This window comes from Eriocheir sinensis, chromosome 31 (assembly GCF_024679095.1).
Source record: "Eriocheir sinensis breed Jianghai 21 chromosome 31, ASM2467909v1, whole genome shotgun sequence".
Lineage (NCBI taxonomy): Eukaryota > Metazoa > Arthropoda > Malacostraca > Decapoda > Varunidae > Eriocheir > Eriocheir sinensis.
In genome coordinates, this window is record NC_066539.1 from 4,588,585 (window position 1) to 4,610,048 (window position 21,464).

The window sequence follows — 21,464 nt, forward strand, 5'->3', positions numbered from 1 at the left end:
AATAGTTATCCAGGAATCATTATGCATTTCTTCCTCGTCTTCAGTACATGCTTGGACCTTCAGATTATCGTTCACTTTTCATACAAGTCATGTGGTAGGGATGGGGGTGATGGTGTTCCTTGTCTCGCATTTGCTCAGTCTTTATCAACAGTTATCCAGGAATCATTATGCATTTCTTCCTAGTCTTCAGTACATGCTTGGACCTTCAGATTATCGTTCTCTCTTCATACAAGTCTCGTGGTAGGGATGGCAGAGGTGGTGGTGATTGTCTCTCCTTTCTTCAACCTTTATCAATAGTTTTCCAAGTCATTACGTGTTTCTTCCTAGTCTTCAGTACATGCTTGGAACTTCAGATTATCGTTCCCTCAACTCTTCATACAAGTCACGTGGTATAGGAATGGCAGAGGAGGTGGTGATCCTTGTCTCGCATTTCTTCAACCTTTATCAATAGTTTTCTAAGTCATTATGTGTTTCTCCTGTCTTCAGTACATGCTTGAACCTTCAGATTATCGTTCACAGTTCATACAAGTCACGTACTGGTAGGGGTAGCAGAGGTGGTGGTGATCCTGGTCTGTCATTTCTTCAACTTTTATCAATAGTTTTCTAAGTCATTATGTGTTTCTCCTCTCTTCAGTACATGCCTTGGCCTCACTCCCTCTTATGTTGTAGTGTTGCAGGGAGGGTTACATGGTATTTCTTGTCTCACATCTGTTCCACCTTTATCAGTTGCTATCCTTGAGTCATGATGTGTTTTTCCTGTCTTCAGTACACGCCTTGGCCTTCAGACTCCCTCTCTCTTACTCAATATCTTGTGTGGTAGGGAGGAGGATGGTGGTGTTCCTTGTCTTTCATATCTGTCCCTATTACCTAGTTTGTCTTGCTCTTTTTTTCTCAATCCAGTATGCCATGCACTATAGTTACTAGTTTAATGTTTCTCTTGCATCTATTTGTCTAATAATTATAAAGTCAGTGTGATACCCAAAAGAGATTGTATATAATCCCTTAGCTTGTACATACCTTGACCTTCACATTTCGAGTAGTGGTGGTGGTGGTTTTGTACCTTTAGTCATGCATTTCTTCAGCCACTGATTTCAAAGCTCCTGTATAAAGCTTTATCTTTTTATTTTTCTTGTGCATGAGGAAGTTATCAAGCCACACAAGGCATGCTAACTTACTCACTATTTGAATACTAATAAATAATATTTTTGAGTAATAGTAAGGTCGTAATGTCTGCCGACAAACTCAATTCCAGCTGTGATGCTCTGCCAGCTGTTAAATACCTCTTGCTATTCTTCTAGGGTTTAAATCTCTTATGAGAGTTGTGACTGAATACAGAAGTTGTTACATCCATAAAGGCAGGTGGTGAAGAGGGATGTGCAGAGGCTGGTAAGTGCCATTAACCAGGGGGTACATCTTGAATATATTGCTGTACACAAGTCAAAATTTTATGAACAATTCTTTAAAACTACTATTACTACTGCTACAATTACTGATACTTTTTATACTACCTACTACTACTTCCTATACTTTTATAGGGGTTAAATTCATTTCTCATTCGAACATAGCCTGGTGTCTGCTTCTACATGAGTATTTACGATAACTGTATAAGAGTAAGGTTGGTGGATAGAAAGAAGGGGGTGCACTGCAGTGAGATGTGTGTTGCCCAAGAGTCCACTCTCTCTTTGACCTTTGAACCTTTGAGTTGATCATAGTCCCTTCCCATAAGCCACAGGAGCGCTTCCATTTGAGTGTTTTACTCTCGTACTATGCTTAGGCCTGAGGAAAACTCTGCATATAAGTACAAACAATCTTCCTTATATGCATGGGTTAGGTTCTTAAAAATTCTTGAGGATAACAATTTCATGAGTAATTAAATTTTTCCTTTCTAAATCAAAACTGGAGGGGAGGGTTACTCTAAATCCCTTTCCCCCTCACAGAAAAGTGGGACAAAAGGGCAGGATATTCTTAAGTGCATAGGGTTAAGAATAGGTATATATTCATAACAGGTGTATATATAATGAGGACTGCCTGTACAGAATAAAAATTATGCTTGTATTATTTGATTCATATATTAACCTAAATATAGACATGGCAAGTGCTATAACTGTATGGGGAAGTACATGATATTCTTCCCTCATAAATATAATTTACATGATGTGACACCCTTTAATGGAAGTGATTCTGAGACTGGATTTGTATGAGTGATGAAAAATATAGTATAATTCTTTTAAAGTTTATTGGTGATGTATGGGATGATGGAATGGAACAGAATGGAATGAAGAGTGAAACACTGATCAACAACCATCATTCTTTAAATAGTACCATCTTGTTAAAATGTTAGACCAAGAACATGCAACTAGAAAACTATATACAAACAGCACCACATCCTTCCTACTTAACTTGCAGTACCATGATTGTGTACCCCAATCAATACATCAATCCTTCCACTGAGGACATCTATCTGACGTGGTGTTTTGTTCTCAGGCTCGTGGGCGCTGGGCTGGACGCAACAACCTTGATCTCATTGCCAAGAAGTGCAACCTTGGTGACTGGTTCCTCATCTACCACCTAGGCCGCAACATGGAGCCATTGGTCTATGGAGAGTTTCTGAAGGAGTTTTCCAAGGAGCTGGAGAACTCTGTCTCGACCCTGGAACGTAAGCCAATGTTGGTAGGAAGTTAATCGAAGACGATTTATGAGAAGCATTTGTTTGAGTATTTGTGATGGTGAGCTGCAGGACACACAGGTGGAATTTAGTTTACTCATACCACTAAGTTATTGGCATAATAATGATACTTTCCTATTTGTATTTTTAAATAGTTAAAACATTTATTTTTTCATTGACAAATTATTTTTAAAATGGAACATAGTTTAAGTTGTGTGCTGCTTGTAAGAAAATGTTTCTTTGACAGCCTGGTGTGTGCATGGCAATTATATATATGCAGGATGCTATTAAGTTAATATTTGGTAAGAGGACCGACCTAAAGCCCATGTAATCTAGATTAACTGGAGAATTATTAAGCAACCACAAATTCTAGATAAAACTTGATAAAATTGTGTGTTTTGAGGACTCAAGCCATATTAGTAACATAGTCCATGAGGCACAAGTCTGTCTCTCATATGTTTGTGCATATCTGACGTGGTTTTGATCCACACTCCTCTGCAACTGTCTCCTGACTTCCATGCAGGTGTCTTCCCTTTAGAAGCCATGGAAAGACACTTCTTAAGTCACAACACATCCAAGACACGTCAGCAATTCATATGCAGGATGCAGGGCAAATGAATGGCTCCATGGCCTGTGAACAAAGGCTGGCAGCAGAGTTGCCATAGTTTAATTTCCTCTACCACTAGTATTAGATCCCTGCTTGAAATACAAGGCCTGGATTTCTGCCCACTATAAAGACTTAAACAAGGGTTCATGACATGATGCTGTGATGTGTTTTTCATCTGTTGTTTCTATGGATGATGCAGCTTTAGAGGAGATCAAGAGAGGGCCAGGAAGGAATGCTATCAGAGACACAATTTTACAGTATTATGAAAACTGATTCACATGTATTTTAAGTTTGGCATAAGTGGGTGATTATGACTTCATCACTCACCCTTAAGAGTGAATTGCTGAGGGTTAATCCAGTTGGCATATTTCATCAAAATGATGAGAATAACATTTGCTCAGGAGCAGTGCCTTTTATGAATAAGGAATGCCATAATCTCGGCCAAGCTGAATTTCAGTTAAACATTGGTTAAATGGGTTTCACTGTTAAGATTTTGTTCTGTACCAGGGTGGTGAGGTCCATTGTGCCTCAAAACCTGGTACAGTTATGCAGCAGTAGTGTTGCTCTGACACTCCTCTGCTAGGTACACTATACTTGTGGGAGAGTTACAGACAGGTAATGAAAGACAAATATAATGCTGAATTATGTGGGACAGTTGGCAGGGAAAATCGATTGGGAATATTTTGAAAATGTTGCATTATCATGAAAGAGAATGTCATGATTATTATTTATCAACTCTTACACCACATCCCACAAATAACATTATTTAATCTTATCACCTTGCATTTATATTTTCAAATGACACAAGTTCATAACTTTTGTGAATCAATATCAAGGAAGGGGGACATCAGGTCTTTTGTTTCAATATGATATCCATGGATGCTGAGAAGTCCACCTAACATTCCATAAAACTATTGTCAAGGGTTAAATTCTTAATAGGCTGACAGGTTATCATAAAAATGATAATTACAAACGTTGCATTTACACAACTTACACATTTTTTCAAGCAATTTCTTCCCAATGTGGTATAACTAAAGATCCTGGGATCCTTACAAGAATGATGTAACATAGCCACATTGTAAATATGCCAAACTTATTTACTGCAGGAGCTGAACCACAACACTCTTGCAACATCAATGAAAACATTAATTAATTCTCGCCTTGCCTGTAACAATCAATGTTTTCCTTGATGGTGTAATCCAAGCCATCACAGTAAGTAAGTTGGATTTATGCAGACTTGCAGCCAAAACACATCCTTCAACACTTGCAGAGATTATTTTTACTGCATAGTATAAGGAAAGTAAACTTGACACACACAATATAATAATGATGTCGATAGAAGTAGTGTTGGGATGTGTTTAACAATTTGTATGCCACATGCCAATAAGTACTCATCAGGAAAAATTAATTGTAGGAATTAAAAATGAACTGTCAACAAAAGAGGTGTATAACCAGTCTTTATTTTGAAAACAGTTCATTTATTAACCTCTACTCAATTTCCCAGAGAAACATTTCATCTGCTATGAGCACTTAATTGCAATGTGTACAAGCTGGTGAACAAACCCTTCAAACTTGACTATACTTTGTGGGAGGGTTTGCTCTCTACTTGGTCCTGGTCCTTCCGGGGATACAAAGGGCGGAACAGTGCCATGGTGGGAAAAGACGTTATTAGTGTTGTTTTAGGGCTGCCAGACTGAGGGCAGCGCCTTTGTTATGTCAGTGTCCTTGATTATCTCCTGTTGTGCCTGACACTCTTCTCAATCAATGATGTTTTGAATGCAAATTCTATTTATTACAGTTTTAGTAACAATATTTACGGTGTAATATGTACGTAGCAGTACTTGTGATTTGAAACTCAAACAAGTACATTTATTGAATTGCTCATTGTGTAACATTTATACGTAATGTCGTAACAAGGGAAGTCTTTCAGTATTTTGATGCAAGACTTTCTTTTCAACATACATCAACACTCAGTTTGTGAGTGAAGAACCTCATGATGGTAATAATGCTGTAAATAACTCACCTTAGAGGGATTAACACTACTGCCACACTAACAACCTTGCCTCAATACTAACAAATTCTGGGACCAATTTAATGTTAGATTTTAATCTAAATTAACCCACATGATGTGACTGCCTATGGGACTGCATATGCTGAGACAGTTTTCTGCAGAGTTGCCCTTGGCAGAATTGTCTGAATTATATTAATTCTTGTGGGAATAGTATCTTCACTGGTGCTGTGGCTTCAAGGGCAACAAGCCAATCTTTAGTAACTGGCACTTAATTGTATCGGTGATCTTCCAACCCCATACAACTGAATACAGAGACAGCCACTTGAGGCTGTCATGCATTGTACAAACCCAGTATGACAAGTGTTGAAAAACTTTAAAGTACAGTGAGAAATACAATCTAATTTAATGTGCCAGAACAAATACTTATTGGAACATCTTATTCCATTAATGTTTCCTTTTAATGTATATCTCAACCTTGGCGACAGTTTTGCTGTATTAGCCATGAATGGTTTAGACCTCTTTCAGACTTGCAACAATGATTTCTTGAAACCACACCTGACATTTTGTGTTTGTATATGCTTATTACAGCCCAAAATAGTTTACTTTTTACTTTACCCTCTGGGTTTTCAAGTTGGATTCGACATCCTAAAATACTGACTCTAGGGAGTAATGATGCATCAGATTTTGTCCCTAACATACTGACAATAGGGGATGATGGCATGTTAACTATTGAGTGATCTCTCTCTGTTAAGGTAAACTCTTCTGTTCTGTGAGAGGGATGCTGCAGGTGTAGTTTTGGGCAAAACTTCAACAGAGGACTTGCTGTGATATCATACCAGACAATCAGCTAGCCAGGGCTGGCAGACAACTTTGATGGTTGCAACATTTCCCTTTGGCTTTCTTCCAATCGTTTGCTAATCTTGGTGCAGCATTGCTGTGCTGTTGCACAGGGAAATAAGCAAGGGAAGAATGTTTCATCCTTTTGGCAGTTTCTAGCAAACCAAGGACACCCCAAAAAAATTTCAGCTGGTGGCTAAGTCTGGACTCCACACTTTGCAGTGCTCATTTTGTTGTAAGTAAAGTAAAACTTCAAATATTGAAAACATATATCATTTAACACAAATCAGCTTCTCACCATTTAGGTAAAAACCATGTGGAATTTGTGCAAACATCTTATTCCAAATATTCAGTTTTATTTGCCTCAACTAAATGAGCACTGCAGTCTGGAGCACGGTTCTGGCCAACAGTCTCTACTGCCCCATAGTCCCAATCCACTTCTTACTGTCTTTGGTTGGATGAGAACTGGTAGAGGGATATAACATTCTTTTCTTGCACATGTAACATCATGATAACACTGCTCCATTATGATCATCAAAGAACTAGAAGGAAGCCCAAGGTTAATGTTGGGATAAACAAGTTCCATCAAAGTTATCTGAAAGCCCTGGCTAACTGCTCGCCTGGCATATGTCACATCAAGTACTCATGAGCTATCTGTTGTACTCTAATTTGTAGAGGGATTTATTACTGCCCTGGCCTGTAATATTTTATTGTATACATTTAATACATGATAATTTTGTGCGAATTAGTCCTGTTGTGAGTAGAAGTGTTTTTGTTTGTCCCTCGTCACACTTGATGACTGTTGACTGAGGCGTCACAGAGTCCCTGGGTGCAGCAGTGTGTGGCATGGAGTTCTCAGAAGCTGCATAATCATTATATTTTGTATATTTGCATTGGGCAAATTGAACAAAATACTTAGTCTTGAATAAACACATCTGCATTTATAGTGTGTTATGGTCTCCACACACTAACGTGACCCAGAAACCCCGCCCCTTACACTGAGCCCACCTGATTGGTTAAGGTTATAACTGGGAATAGCTGAATGTTATTTAGTATTAAATATCATATGATCAGGGTTACTCAGTGTGGTAGGTATGAAAATAAGCATGAATTATTATAATCCAGTAGTTAACAATACTGTACCATTTAGGATATGCTAAAAATATTGTTTATGGCAAGGCACACATCACCATCCCTTTAGCGGACCTCTACATGCACTGCAGGAGACAGTCACTCATTTCCATTGCTTCCCACGGCTATGATTCACACAAATAAATTATTTATGGTTATTTGACATAGGGATATATTCAATGTAACTATTTAAGACACTGATATTGTAGTTTGAGGGACACACCTGCTTGACGGAACAATGTGTGGCCGGAGGTGAAGCAGATGACCCAATAATGGTCACCCCCAAGTTGCAGTAACAATGACTAAAAGCCTTGGATGTATCCCTATATCAAATGTCTTTATAAATAATTTTTTTTTTTTTTTTAATTGCATTAATGATAAGTGGGGGGAATAAGTGACTGACTTTTGTAATGCCTGTAGTAGGCTAGGCTAAAGGAAAATGGTGATATGTGCTTTGCCGTAATCAATATTTTATTTTTCAGTGTGTCCTAATTGATGCTGGGTGCAGTATTGTCAATTACTGGATTATACGGATTAGTACTTTTTTGTATCTACCGCACTGAATAATCCGGTTCATATAATATTCACCTATCCCCAATTATAACTTTAAGCCAATCGTGTGGAAGGGGTGGAGCCACCTCAGTGCAGGGGGCGGGCCTTCTGGGTCAGTTTAGCACGACATCATAGTTTGCCAGATTCAAGTATACAAAAAATATCAATCACAGAGACTATACAATGCACTCTGCAGCTAACTGCACCAGAGATGTGTATTGAAATACTATTCAGAGGTCACAGCAGACAACAGCTGTGTCAGACTACTGAATGTATAAATTATTTTATACTGCTGTATTGTATTTTAATTGTTACTACAACATAAACACAAGGATGATGTACAACTAAATAAAGTACATTGATTTAAATACTGCAATTCATTACCCCTCTTATAAGTTAAGAAAGACATTTGGGTACAATTTACTAAAAGAGAATGCTGTGACCCCCATCCATCATTTCCCCTTGCAATGCTAAACACAGAAGCTAGCAATTACCACAGGCCTGAAAATACACCATGTTCAAAGGTGATGTCATGTTACTGCTCTCATGTCCCTTACAGACAATTTTCTTGTGTCTGTAACTGACAAGAGAGCAGCAACACGACAGCAAGTAAGGAAGTGTTTTCAGGCCAGTGACAATCATTTAAGTGCTGTGTATAATGTATAGAACTGCAAAGGGGATGTTTGCAGGGAACCACTACATTTTCCATAGCATAATTACAGCAGGACTTGTTTGTCAGTTCCTTACATATCATTCTACTTCTCTTTTACCAGGCAAAAATGCTTCTCTGGTAAACTGAGTGGAGGCACAATAATGACTTGACAAACAGAAGTGTTCATGTATCCTTATTTTGACAGTTCACGATTACACCTCAGCTTAACTCGCTGCAGGAAAAAAAATGCAAGCTTGAGCCAAGGTGTAAAAATTAAATGTCAAAATAAGAATCAATGAATACAGTCTGGCAAGAGTATTTATATTTTGACTCAACTTTCAACAGTAATTTTTATCCTGATACAAAAACTAATGGAATGATGGATACAGACTGGCAAACACCCCCTATTCAACAGTGCACCACAAGTTGATGCAAGTGCTTAGCCATGCAAGTCAAGTCTACAAGAAAAGGAGGCACACAATACTAACCTAACTCTGCTCACATATGAACTCCACCACTCGCTGCTCCATCAACTCTGGCTCAATGGACCGCACACTTGCCGACGTCACCACCTCATCCAGCAGAACATTGAGCACGTGTTCATCAGCCACGTAGGACCACAGATATGTACGCAGATAATGGGCATCCACCTGGACCTGCTGCAACCCAAACCTGCTGAACGTCCTGAGTCGTACACTCTCCAGCAGTGTCTGTTGGGAAGGAAGGTTGTCAGCATGGTTGGCAACAGCATCAGTGTGGAACAAGCCTAACTGAATAGTCATGAAAAATAAAATATCAGAACAAGGGATGTTAGTTAGCAGTTAACTGTACAATGACTAAGTGACACTTCACTTGCATGGTTCAGATAATATGAAGAGATAAATCAACTTTACATTTTCAATTGCTCAGAGATGAACACAGTTGGATATGGAGGCAACTTGTAATAGCTCAAAGTTGAACACAGTTGGGAATGGAGGCAAGCTTGTTTAATGTAGTCCCAAGAGAAACCAATAAATGTGATTTAGGAATAAGAAAAGCATTAACGAAAGAATAGATAAAAGGGAAAGATGTGAATGCATATTTAGCAATAAATTAATGAATAACAAATTGATATGTATTACTTGAAAACCAGATGAAGGGTATTGGGCAAGGAAAGCCAAAGCAACAAACCATGAAGGAATAGCAAGGAATGTCTGTGAGGAGAGACACACTGAGTAGTGTCCCAAGGCAGCCAAAACTTTTAAATAATGAGTTGGATGAGGAGAAGTATTGAACAGTCACAGAAACACATTGACTATATGTAACCAAACAGTATACTCATACCTTGAGGCTGATCTTAACAATCCCTGTCAATATCGACAACCTGGTAAACTCAACCGGTGCGAATATTTCAATGCGCTCAGACCACAACTTGTTGAGATTAGCAACCAGACTGTTGTCCAACTGACTGGGGGTGTAGGATGACCAAGCAGACCGTCCACCAGCCCCTCGAGAAGCACTGACGCTGCAAGAAACAATGACATTATTTAAGTGATCTACCACAAACCTCTGCCATACATCTACGTATAGCACTGGAGGTGGAGGATGACCAAGCAGACCCTCCACCAACTCCTTGAGAAATATTGATGTGCCGGTGAATTTGTTAACTCCAACACAAACATTTGCTATCAATCTCTAACACTAGGGGTGTCATTACAAACCTTTGCTATCTATTTATAATAAAGCAGGGTGTTCAATAACCCCTCAAGAAGCATTAATACTGAAAATATAATAGTGTCAAATCAAGTTATCATAAACCTCTGCTATCAAACGCAATAATTCCACTAATCCCTCGAGAAATTTGAACACAGAAAAACACAATCAGTATCTAACCAATGCATTATAAACCACTGCTAACTACCACAAAGTGCCTTCATGGAGCAGTGGTTAGCGTGACTCACTAGTTACAAATCCCAGTGCCTGGGTTCGAATCCTGGCCCGGGCAGTCAGCATGCAGCTCACCCAGCTGTTCATCCTCCCTTTCCGGCTGGCCGATATATACTTTATAGTACCTAGAGAAACCTGGAGAAATTAAACTGTGGCAATCCCTGGCTTTACACTGCCTTGCATCCCAGTAATAGATTCTTCCCACCGCAAGCTCAAAGGACCAATGCAACAGAGATAAGAACTGCAAAAAAGCACAACTATAGAGAATGCACCCAACTTTATCTTTACCTTATATTAACTAAAGTTTGCTTGCCTATAAAATTATGAGCCAAGGGAAAGAGTAAAAAAACTGTTCTCCACAGAGGTGAGCAAGTATGGTTATTTGCTCTGCATGAAGACCAGTTACTACCCTTGTTATAACACAGAGACCACTACTCTTGCAATAACACAAGATACCACTATTTCCTGCCGTTATATTAATAAGCGTACTACCCTTATGAACTCACAGGAGAGCTCTGTCCCATGCCAAATAATATCACATCAAGAACTGGGCACTGCAAAAACAAACCATGGCATCAGTTTCATTTTATTTTGGATACCATAAGAGTTTAGTCAAATTCAGGATGATATTTTTCATCATTAGGGGGTTACTCACCTTATAAATTCTCTACTCTATTCAGGCAAACTTCACAATATCACCTTTTGTTATCCACTATAGAGTAAATAGATATAATCATAATGAGTGAATAACTAGAGATGATTTTTAACCCCTTGATCAAAAAATATCATAACAGAAAATAAATCATCTACTGGTATCCAGGATAAAACAAAATTCATGGAGTGGTTTGGATTTGCCTTCGCAGTGTCTCTGGTCATAACTTTTTCAGAAGCGTTGTGTGCTGTTACTGACCTGTGGTATGTGCGGCGGGAGGAGTCAGATGAGCGGTCACGATGGCTTCCTTCTTCATAGAGGGCTCCAACCTGGGAATAAAGAAGAGTTCGGTATAAGCCCCCAACAAGGAGAGGGTTCATGGCAGTCAAATAGAGAACACAAGACAACTGAGGAACTACCATTCAAAGGGATAAATAATAGGGTTAAGTGAATATATGGAAGGGGTGAGAATGAAAGAGGAAGTGTTCATGCTGCCAAATGGCGTATGTTTTCTTGTGGGCACTGTGGCATCAGAAGCAAGGATAAAAAATAAGTATTGGCATGAGCTGTGACCACAATACAGTACCTGAGTGTCAATGGTGGACGTTTCCTCAAGCACCGTCCTCATGACCCTGCGTACGCTGCGAGGCTCCCCACACCCCAGCCAGTCCTTTAGCTCGACGCTGCGCCTTAACATCTGCAACACAGCACAACCTGAGATCTACTGGATGACTCACCACTTCAATTCCATTTTCCATATTCCTTGTATGAATATTAGGATTTAGGAGAGACTGGAAACAGGAACAGAGTGACGACAAGAGCAAATCACTTTTTTTCCAATTGCCTCACCTTCAAGGAGCAGATTTAAGACAAATTGACAATGCTGCCCCTGAGTGACTCGAATATGCAAGAACAAAGTGAAAATATGAGCAAAAGAGACTTGAAAGGTGACTGGATGGAATATGCAAAAACAAAATGAAAACAGTTGTTTTATGTCATAGCCATCCCAGCAAGCTTAAGAATAGGTGACCAAACTTGCACCTGACTGATTAGAATAAAGAATAATAAAGGGAGATGCATACAACTTTCTTTTTTGTCATGGTAACTCCCTCAGCAGAGTTTCAAGAAACATGCTTCATAACAGAGATCACCAAGCTGCACCTGACTGATGGCGGCACCCTGGGTGTGGACATAGTGGTTGAGGAGGCGCTGGCCTGCGTCCTTCATGCCGTCGGTGATGCTGTGCAGGGGTGTCAGCCCTGTCTTATCCTCCAGCTGGAGCTGCTCATCACAATGGCTCAGCTGTGGACACAAGGAAATTCTCATGAAACTAGAGTCAAATAAAACTACCAAGGCTCATCAACACAATCATAAACTGTAAACTACAGTCCTCCATCACCATTTGTTGAAGTAGGGAGGCAAAGAACCCTGCATATTCATAAACCCTTTGAATAAATAATGCATCCTTGAGGCACCTAAAGCCAGAATGACTGACAAAATTCTGTAAACATTTCTAGTACAAAAAATGCTATAAAACATGTATCTGTATACACAAGAGTTTGGAGATACGAAAAGCAAGTCCCCTTTCTTTTATTGAGACAGAATTGAGGGTCTGAGCCTGTACTACACTCCCATCCATTGAAAATTATCCATAATTGGGACACAGCATATTTTGAGGGTAAAATTACCAGATAGTGGACGGTAGAGGTGTGGAGATCAAGACACATGCGTGAGAGCAGCAGCAGCAGCACCGGGTCTTTGTCCTTCTTGTGGCAGAACTGCACCATCATGTCTGTGAGGTGCAAGAAGAAGGCCACCACCACGCCCTCCCTCACCAGCTCGCGGCAGAACCGACGCCGAAACTCTGCCTTCACAGCAAAGGTGTGTTTGGGCTGAGTGAAGGCCTGCCAATGACAAAGATATATGAGGTCTGTATGAGGACATAAATAACATTCTATCCTTATATCTATCTATTCCTCTGTTGCCTTGTCTCCTCACAAGAACTTCTAATGGGGTGACCATGGCAGGTGAGTCCCCAAATTTCCCTATTCCAGCACTCCTCTCTTGGATGTGAACTTGAGCCCATTACTGTTGGTCCTATCACTTCATCCAATAACAATAAGATCAAATCACATCACAATGATGTTCTTCAGTCTCTAGTAGTGCATTACCTGCAGTGCCGTTACTCGCTCTTTGATGGAGGCAGCAGTGGAGGCAACAAGACGAGTGAGGTGTTCATTGAGCTGGCGATGTGTCGACTCTGTGCCATCCTGTGTCAGGTGGCGAGGGGCTGCCAGGGCATGTCTAACATCGCCTAAGTTGGTTGCCAGTCCCACCTTCAGTGCAGTGAGGGAGGAGTTGCATCGAGCTTGTCCGGCCTCAATGACTAGAGCCAGAGCCGTGCTGAAAGTAGATAGTTACCTTTAAACATTGGCCACTCGCTCACACTGAACTGACTTGCCTTTTTTACCATTTAAAGCAACAGCCCAGGAAAAATTAATACAAGTAACCATCACTATACAACTAAATGCCTATACAATCTTGAACTCTCCCTACCAATAACCTATATATGATCCCCTGTGATTGGTTAAACTAACTAACATCTACTTTGCAATACATTAGGGTACAATCACATGATCATTACTACTCACAGTTTGAACAGTTTCAACAGTACACAAAATCTGTGGGACAATGGTATTTTACATTTTATTCATCATTTTTTTTCAAGGACAAGTGACCTGCAGGCGGAAATTTTGGTGGGTTACTACAGATTTGTGGCATGCTAGAGGAATGATAATAACTGAATTTCTCTTCAAAACTGGTGTAAATAACTTACTCTTAGACCCTAAGTATTCTCTCTATCGCAATAACTATTGAAAACGCTGATAGAAAACCCTGACTCAGAAATGAATGATCATACTGCAGACTTGAAGTGAGTGAGAGGAATTCTGTTAACTAACTTACTCTCCAAAATTGGTGTTGAGCAGCAGCTGTGTGATGGCATGCAAGCGGCGGTGGAACTTGTCGAGGGCGGTGGTGAGAGGGGCGTAGTGGGCAGTGTCAGGCTCGGCGGCCACCCTCACCCCCACCACTGCCACGTACTGATCCACCAGCCCAGTCACAAAGGCACGAAGCTTCTCCAGAGCCACGCTGGAAGACCTGATAGATGGTTAAAACAGCCTGATGCACTGATGACCAAACATTTACTAGATATGATAATTTTCTTACAGTTGTGTCTTGAATAGCAAGAGACTGATGGATATGCATGCTTGCACTATCAAGTAAAAATAAGAAATGGACTTAAGCAGGGTATATCAAGAGTGTATCAAGCTTAAAACTGATAAAAGATGGACAACCAAAGTAACAAAGTGATAACCCAAAATTGTAGAAGTCAGGGCAGACAGAGGACTTACAGGAGGGATTAAGTTAGAGCATTAACCAGAGCAAGATGGACTACACTAACATCAGACTGAGAGAGATGAAGAATATTGGATAAGGTCTTTGTCATGCAGTGGACTAGTAATAATGATTATACTGCCATACCTTTCTTATGCCATGCCATCCAAAAATATAATGGCAATTTTGAACATCTGCACATACTATAAAATATCTTTTATAGCCGCCGTTCCCAGCATCAGCGGCAGGGTTATGCACAAACAAGACGAATATGCTTGTAATGTAACTATAACACCATATTAATACAGAGGTTTGGAGTGGTGGAATGTGTTGACGAAGCATGAGGGGATGGTGGGTTAGAGGTCAGTGTTTGGTGTTTATGATAAAAAGGACAGTGATGAATGTTGGCAGAGGAGGCGGTGACCCAGACCCCTAAGCCATGAGTGGGTCTCGCCTCAGGACAGGGAAGGGAACTGAGAGTGAGAGAAGGAGGACGACAACATCAGGGAGTGGATGCTTGGCTGGGAAGGGGAAGGAGCATAACACCGTCAGTGAGACGTCTGGAAGGAGTAACGCAACTGAAGCCCTGACTGTACCCATTATTGTGTATGTATTGCACCTTGCTCATTGTACCGATAATTTACGTGTCTATATCCTGACTCACACGACTGTGGATTAAAACATGTTATGATAACAACGTGTTTAAGTGTGTATTTGCTCTACTACGAATGTATAAGGACAAAGTATTCGTGAAACTCGTATTGTAATATTCACGACAGGATATCTTAACTTCCAGGTTTGACCACAACCTAATATATCTGTGTGAACTCAATGCAGTGGTATCAGTCACCTTGGCACTGCACAAATAAGCGCTGCTTATGGCACTTACACCTTTATCACACATTTATTCTACATACACTACAAATCCTGTGGAGGGGAGGGAGGAAATTGAAAGTGAAGAAAGTGTTGTGTGGAAGGCATGTTATGGAGAGAGATGAGAACAAGGAGACCAGCTGAGGAAGCTGTAGAGAACAGAGCACTGTGGGGATGATTAATTGAAACTCATTCAAACAGAAAAAGAGAGTGCAGATAAAGAGTTGTTTCCATTGTAATATGACTCACCTCCCTGCTTCATCAGGACTCCTCAGGAACATTTCCTTGTAGGAGGAGATGACCAGCCACAGGTTACCAACAAAGGTTTCATGGCAGACATCCACAAACTCAAGAATGTCCTAAATAAAGATAAAGACAATTATGAGTATTTTTTTTCCTAATATATACATGACTATAATATTATACTTCTGTACAACTATATCTAGGCAATTGGTAGTATGTTGCAGCTGATAGGAAGTTGATAACAAGCCATGGTGGAGTCATAAGTAGCTTAACAAAGGAGAATAAGACATAAAGGTATAAAGATGTGAAGAAAATACACTTAGAAAAGCACATGTCACACAAGGGACTCTAGCTTTCAGTGATATAATTCTTCTTGTAACAATTCTTACAAAGAGCAAAATATAATACTAAAACTAGTATAAATACGCTGATTAAAAATGTCTTTCTCTTTACTTTCTCTTAACCCAAGCAAACAATGATACTTGGGTTGTAACAAATTAAATTCAGTACTACCAGAGGAACACATTTTCTCCTTACCATGGGGGGAGCCTTCACAGGGACACCATTACCACCACCACTGCCACTCTGCTCTTCCTGGGGGACTTCCTTGGCAGCCTCCTCAGCCCCTGCCTCCCCTGCCTCCTGGTGTGGGCCTCCCTCCTGCTCTGCCTCAGCCGCAGCCTCGGCCAGTCGTGTCAGTGTGGCAAGGTCATCCTCCAGCTTGGTGCGGGCGTGGGACAAGAAGTCGTCACACAGTCCAGAGGCAGGCTCCCCGAGTTGCAGGAGAAGGTCTACGCACTCAGTCAGGTGACGAGCACTTCCCTGGAGGCATACATGTTACTTCATGCATTTTCTTTATATGAAGGCTGATATCTTTGACCAGGTATGAAGCTCTTCAAAACACTTCACCTTTTAACCTTGGAAAGTGTGGCAAAAACTCCCTAACAAATATGTAGCCAAGAAGTTTCTCCCAAACAGTATTAAGCCTTAAGCCCTTGCTCTCACAGTGCTAGTAACCTCCCTTGAAAACATGAGCACCGAGTGATGTGGGATACTTTATGTCTTTTCTCATGTGTAAATCAAATGAAACCATCTGAAGTGAAATAAGGCAAGCCTGATCCACAAACAAACAGAATAGACAAAAACTCCACCGAGTGTTGTGCATTCAAAGGTGATAAAAGAAAAGACAAAGGACAAGTGTATAATTCCTTCTGACCATTCTGGAAAGAGTTTAATCCACTGAACATCATATATTTGCATCAGGGACTCATGTTTTGACTGTCTTCTGCTCACCTCCTTGAGGGCGAGCTGCTCCTTGAGGGCTGCATTAAGGCGGCCCACAGCTGCCTCACAGTCATTGTGGATGGCGTCGAAGGATGGCATGTGGCGGTAACGGTGCAGCACCTCCGCCGTCTCCACGTAGCTGCGCACACCCTACAGGAGTACAAGACACCCAAACCGTCAAATGCAAAAGCCAGGTGGCACTAAATGAGGAAAATGGCACAATGGTATGGAAACCAAATGAGAACCAAATATAAAAATTAAATTTTGAATGACAGCCCAATGGAACCAAATGAAGAAAAAATTATAGTTAAACTGAAAGTGTAAAAAATCTTGTTGTGTGATAGCCTAATGGGAAAAAATACTGCATTATCAAGGCCAACAGTCAAATAGGAGTCAAGTGCAAAAAATGTGAAGTGACAGCCAAGTGGGAAGCAATGCTAGGCAGAATATGGAGATGAAAACAGCAGTACAAGTTAGGAAACAAACTAAGATTGAAGAGTAACTTGGCCTACACACATCGTCACGAGTTACCTATCACTCCGCATACTCAATAGTGGGAAAATGTTAGGCAAAATATAGGTGAAAAACAACTTCTTGGACAAGGAAACAAACTAAAGTTGAATAGCAGAATAGCACTGAACACCATATTTCATGATCACTCACTCTACACATACACATACCTCAGAGAAGTTTTTTTCAGCAATGCACTCATCAATTTTCTGAGGGAGATGGAAAAGGAACTCCAGCTTCTTAAGAGTCCCATGAACTCCCAACAGCCGACTCAGGTGACCACGGCGCTCCTACAGGGAAAAGATAAACAACTTAATTTTCTTCTGCTTGACTCCATATTCCCTTAGAGCAGCCACAAACAAAAGCCCTTCATCCAATCTTTTCATACATGTTTAATACACTGGTGGCAATGGACAACATAATGGTGACAAAGTTATAAGGGTTAAGAGAGAGGGAATAGGGTTGGAAAAGTTAAATAGATGAACGACTAGGGTAGGGGACAATTAGTTAGATTTAGGCTTACAACAATTACTATGCACATTGAGTGAGTGGGTTCAAAACAGCTTATGAGTACAGTTGAGAGAATGGGTGATTATGAAAGAAGCAGTTAACAGCTGAGACAGAAAGGGTGTGCTTGCCTGAAGGGCCGAGGTGATGCTGGTGGAGGAGGCCGTGATCCTGCTCATATTCTCCTGCAGGCGGGTGATCTGTGCCTCCATGTTGACCGAGCCTTCCTTCATCTGAAATAGCATAAGTCATCTGTCATGGTGTCTCATTTATGTGCTCAAAAAAGGCTTTTGATACTGCCTAACATTCTGACATAAAAATAAATAAGTTCAAGCACTCCTTTGCAAATTACACTATGAATGCATGACAGAAGTACAAATATAAGCCTAATTTCTAGAATAAATAAGCAGATGAACGTACATACTTTATAGAAAATCAACAACATTAGGGTATGATTCTTTTTTGTCAAACGCTAATGAATTCTTCGGAAGAACTGGCACTTTAGAGAAATAAATAAGGTGATTAACATTATAACTTATCACCATGCAAGTCACCTCACATCAAAACTCACACATCAGAAAAAACAAACCTACTTCAAATATGCATGTAGCTTGAGGTTACAGACATCAGACTTGGCACAGTGATGTAAAGGTTTCAGACTCCAAGCACCAACCTTGCGGACAATATCAGCAGCTGCGATGAACTTGTCGTAGTGGTCATACACGAGGGTCTGGCAATCAGAGTCGAGGCTCTGGATCTCCGACACCAGATCTGTCTCATGTTCCAATAGCTGCTTGAGACTGCTCTCCTGGAGGGGTGTTAAGAAGAGTGCTATTAGGTGAGGTTAGGTTACATAAGGAGAGTTAGATGAAGAATGGGGTTCAGGTGTGGTTAGAATTGGTGAAGAGAGGTTGGGTGAAGAAAAATGGGTGAGTAACAATGGATGAGAAGCAATGAATGAGGAATAATGAACAAAGAAAGGAAGGGAAGGTGAGGTTAGGTTACATAAGGAGAGTCAGATGAAGAATGGGGTTGGGGTTCAATTCAAGTAGCCTAAGACCAAGTAGCCTAAGGCTACCCACATGGTGTCCAGATGACATCCTATCAATCTGGACTCTTACAAAACTCTCTAAAAAGAATCAAAGTGGGGTTAATATACAGGAGAAGTTAGTGTGGTTTTTCACACACACACACACACACACAGGCCATCTGTTACAAATTGTTCATGCCTCAGTGAGTAGAGCTGAATGTATTCAGCATGGCAAATGTTAAAAAAAATATTTACAAACTGGAATAGCAACATAAATAAATGGTAGTGCAATTAGTCACACATACCCAGTTGCTTCTTTAGAATTCATCACCCCCTCCCCAGTGGCAGATATAGGGGTGAAGCCCCCCCTGTTAAGGACTAGTTTTGATAGTTGTAATTAAATTTGTTAATTTCATTAATTTTGATACTTAATTCTAACTTGCTTCATCATGTATAGTGGCAGTGTGCTGCAGCAGTGACTATCAAGAACTGGCAACTCTGAGCAAAAAAGCATGGTAAAGTATCAGACACTGGTAAGACTAAGTGTAGAAAACAATTATTATCTTGTACATGTCAAGTGCATTGTAAATGGTTATAACAAATGATGAATAGATCATTATGATCTATATGGAAAATAGTGCCAACCACCAGAGTGAAGTCAGTGAAAGACTGGAGTTTTACTGGAAATACTGGAAAAATAACTTTTTACTGGTTTGCAGATAAAAAATGTTTCAAAATATATAACATCATATTTTACCCATGTAACAATAGTGTGTCTTGAACATAACGTGCCAACTTCTGCTGCATAATAACCTCGTGGAGATCCGGGGGGCCCGAGGTGGCTGCAGGCAGGAAGCAGGAGTGGGTCTGGCAAGCAGGTGAGTTGCTTAGCGGGTACTCACGCGTCCAGGAGCTTCTGGCGTGTGCTGGTTCAATTACTACTCAGAATAGTGTCGAAAACAACCTCCTGCTGCCGAGCACTGGGAGGGCCCGAGACGAAGCTTAACCCTGAGTGTCCTTTTGCCGCTCACCTTGATGGTCTTCTGGACGTACATGTCACAGTTGAAGTGCTTCGAATTGATGTCGTAGGGCGTCTCCTCCTTCGTCCCGTCCCCATAGAACTGGAGGAGCTCTGCGCGCCTCCGCCTCTCCATCTTGAAGGGAAGGCGAGGGAGAGAAAAGGTAAACAATCCCTCCTCTTTGACAGCTCCCCGGTGACTGGCTGGTCCTAGGGTGGGTCTCGGGCACCGTTGTCAGATTATCGTACTCAGAACATCATATTTACCAGTTTCCGAGGCATGACTACTGCAAAAAAACACCAACAACCATCCAATATAATACTAACTATGAATTAATATAGTTACTGTGGTGGAGGAGACGGTATTTGGGTAGGAAATCAGGATATGTTAGAGCCTAAGTACGACAATCTAGCAACATTGGTCTCGGGCCCTGCCAGCTGGTTGGAATTAGACTTTTGTAACGGAACCTTTTACATTTTCTTCATGATGGAATTTTCTTACGTTGTCTTCTTTCATTCCTACTATCGACAAGTCATTCCTATATTACTTTCTCTACGTAAATCTTCATGGTGAACTATTCTTATATTCTCTTCTTTCATTCCTACTATCTCCAAGTCATTCCTATTACTATCTCTACGTAAATCTTCATTGTAAACTATACTTATATTGTCTTACTTCATTCCTACTAGCTCTATTATCTTCATCTTCATTCCTACTGTCTCCAAATCATTCCTGCGGTACTATCTCCAAAGCTTCGTACTTTTTCTTCGTTATTGTTTTTTTCATTCCAACTATCTTTAAATCATTCCTATCATCAAATCATTCCTCATAGTGAACTTTTCTCATACTGTTTTAATTCTTTCATTCCTTGGTGTCTCATTTCCCAATCTGTTCCTTCCCTTCCTATCTTGATTATCCCTTTACCATATCTCAATACCTTTCCTCATCCTAATCCTTATCCAAATCCTGTCCTGCTTTACTTGCAACAAAAAACTATCAATTAATTAATCAATCACTTTTTTTCTTTAAGTCCTGCATGCATCTGCCGCCTCTCTCTAATCCTTCTTCATTCATTTAATCCATTTCACTGGTGGTCTCCATATCCTGCCCTGACAAAGGTTATAATTCATGTCTCCAAGTGTTCCTCTGCCTGATGTTATATAAAAGTGTCCTCCATCCTGCCCTGACAAAGGTTATGATTTCATGTCTCCAAGTGTTTCTCTGCCTGATGTTATATAAAAGTGTCCTCCATCCTGCCCTGACAAAGGTTATAATTTCATGTCTCCAAGTGTTCCTCTGCCTGATGTTATATAAAAGTGTCCTCCATTCTGCCCTGACTAAGGTTATAATTTCATGTCTCCAAGTGTTCCTCTGCCTGATGTTATATAAAAGTGTCCTCCATTCTGCCCTGACTAAGGTTATAATTTCATGTCTCCAAGTGTTCCTCTGCCTGATGTAATATAAAAGTGTCCTCCATCCTGCCCTGGCAAAGGTTATAATTTCATGTCTCCAAGTGTTTCTCTGCCTGATGTTATATAAAAGTGTCCTCCATCCTGCCCTGACAAAGGT

General features: G+C 40.5%; 2 protein-coding genes across 3 annotated transcripts in view; one reads left to right on the top strand and one right to left on the bottom strand.

Moving 5' to 3' along the window:
* The window catches only part of LOC127005829 (innexin inx2-like), a 69,962-nt gene extending 61,791 nt beyond the window's left edge, over positions 1 to 8,171 (top strand). Inside the window, exon 4 of the mRNA XM_050875001.1 lies at positions 2,485 to 8,171. Coding sequence (XP_050730958.1) covers positions 2,485 to 2,682 — 198 coding nt within the window. The 3' untranslated portion in view covers positions 2,683 to 8,171. The remainder of the gene's footprint in view (positions 1 to 2,484) is intronic.
* On the bottom strand, positions 1,106 to 20,109 carry LOC127005828 (vacuolar protein sorting-associated protein 51 homolog). 2 transcript variants are annotated; one of them, XM_050875000.1, is made up of 16 exons: positions 19,908 to 20,109; positions 18,520 to 18,654; positions 17,978 to 18,079; positions 17,510 to 17,629; positions 16,839 to 16,979; positions 16,083 to 16,367; positions 15,552 to 15,661; positions 13,998 to 14,183; positions 13,205 to 13,436; positions 12,722 to 12,937; positions 12,195 to 12,335; positions 11,620 to 11,730; positions 11,292 to 11,362; positions 9,779 to 9,959; positions 8,944 to 9,165; positions 1,106 to 2,649 (listed from the first exon to the last, which is right to left on the bottom strand). In XM_050875000.1, exons 1-15 carry the CDS (start codon positions 20,028 to 20,030, stop codon positions 8,944 to 8,946), a joined length of 2,376 nt encoding a protein of 791 aa, XP_050730957.1. In that variant the 5' UTR covers positions 20,031 to 20,109; the 3' UTR covers positions 1,106 to 2,649. The 2 variants fall into 2 exon arrangements, with proteins under 2 accessions (XP_050730957.1, XP_050730956.1); XM_050874999.1 differs by having other exon boundaries at positions 13,998 to 14,192; positions 19,908 to 20,108.
* Between the last annotated feature and the right edge of the window lie 1,355 nt (positions 20,110 to 21,464).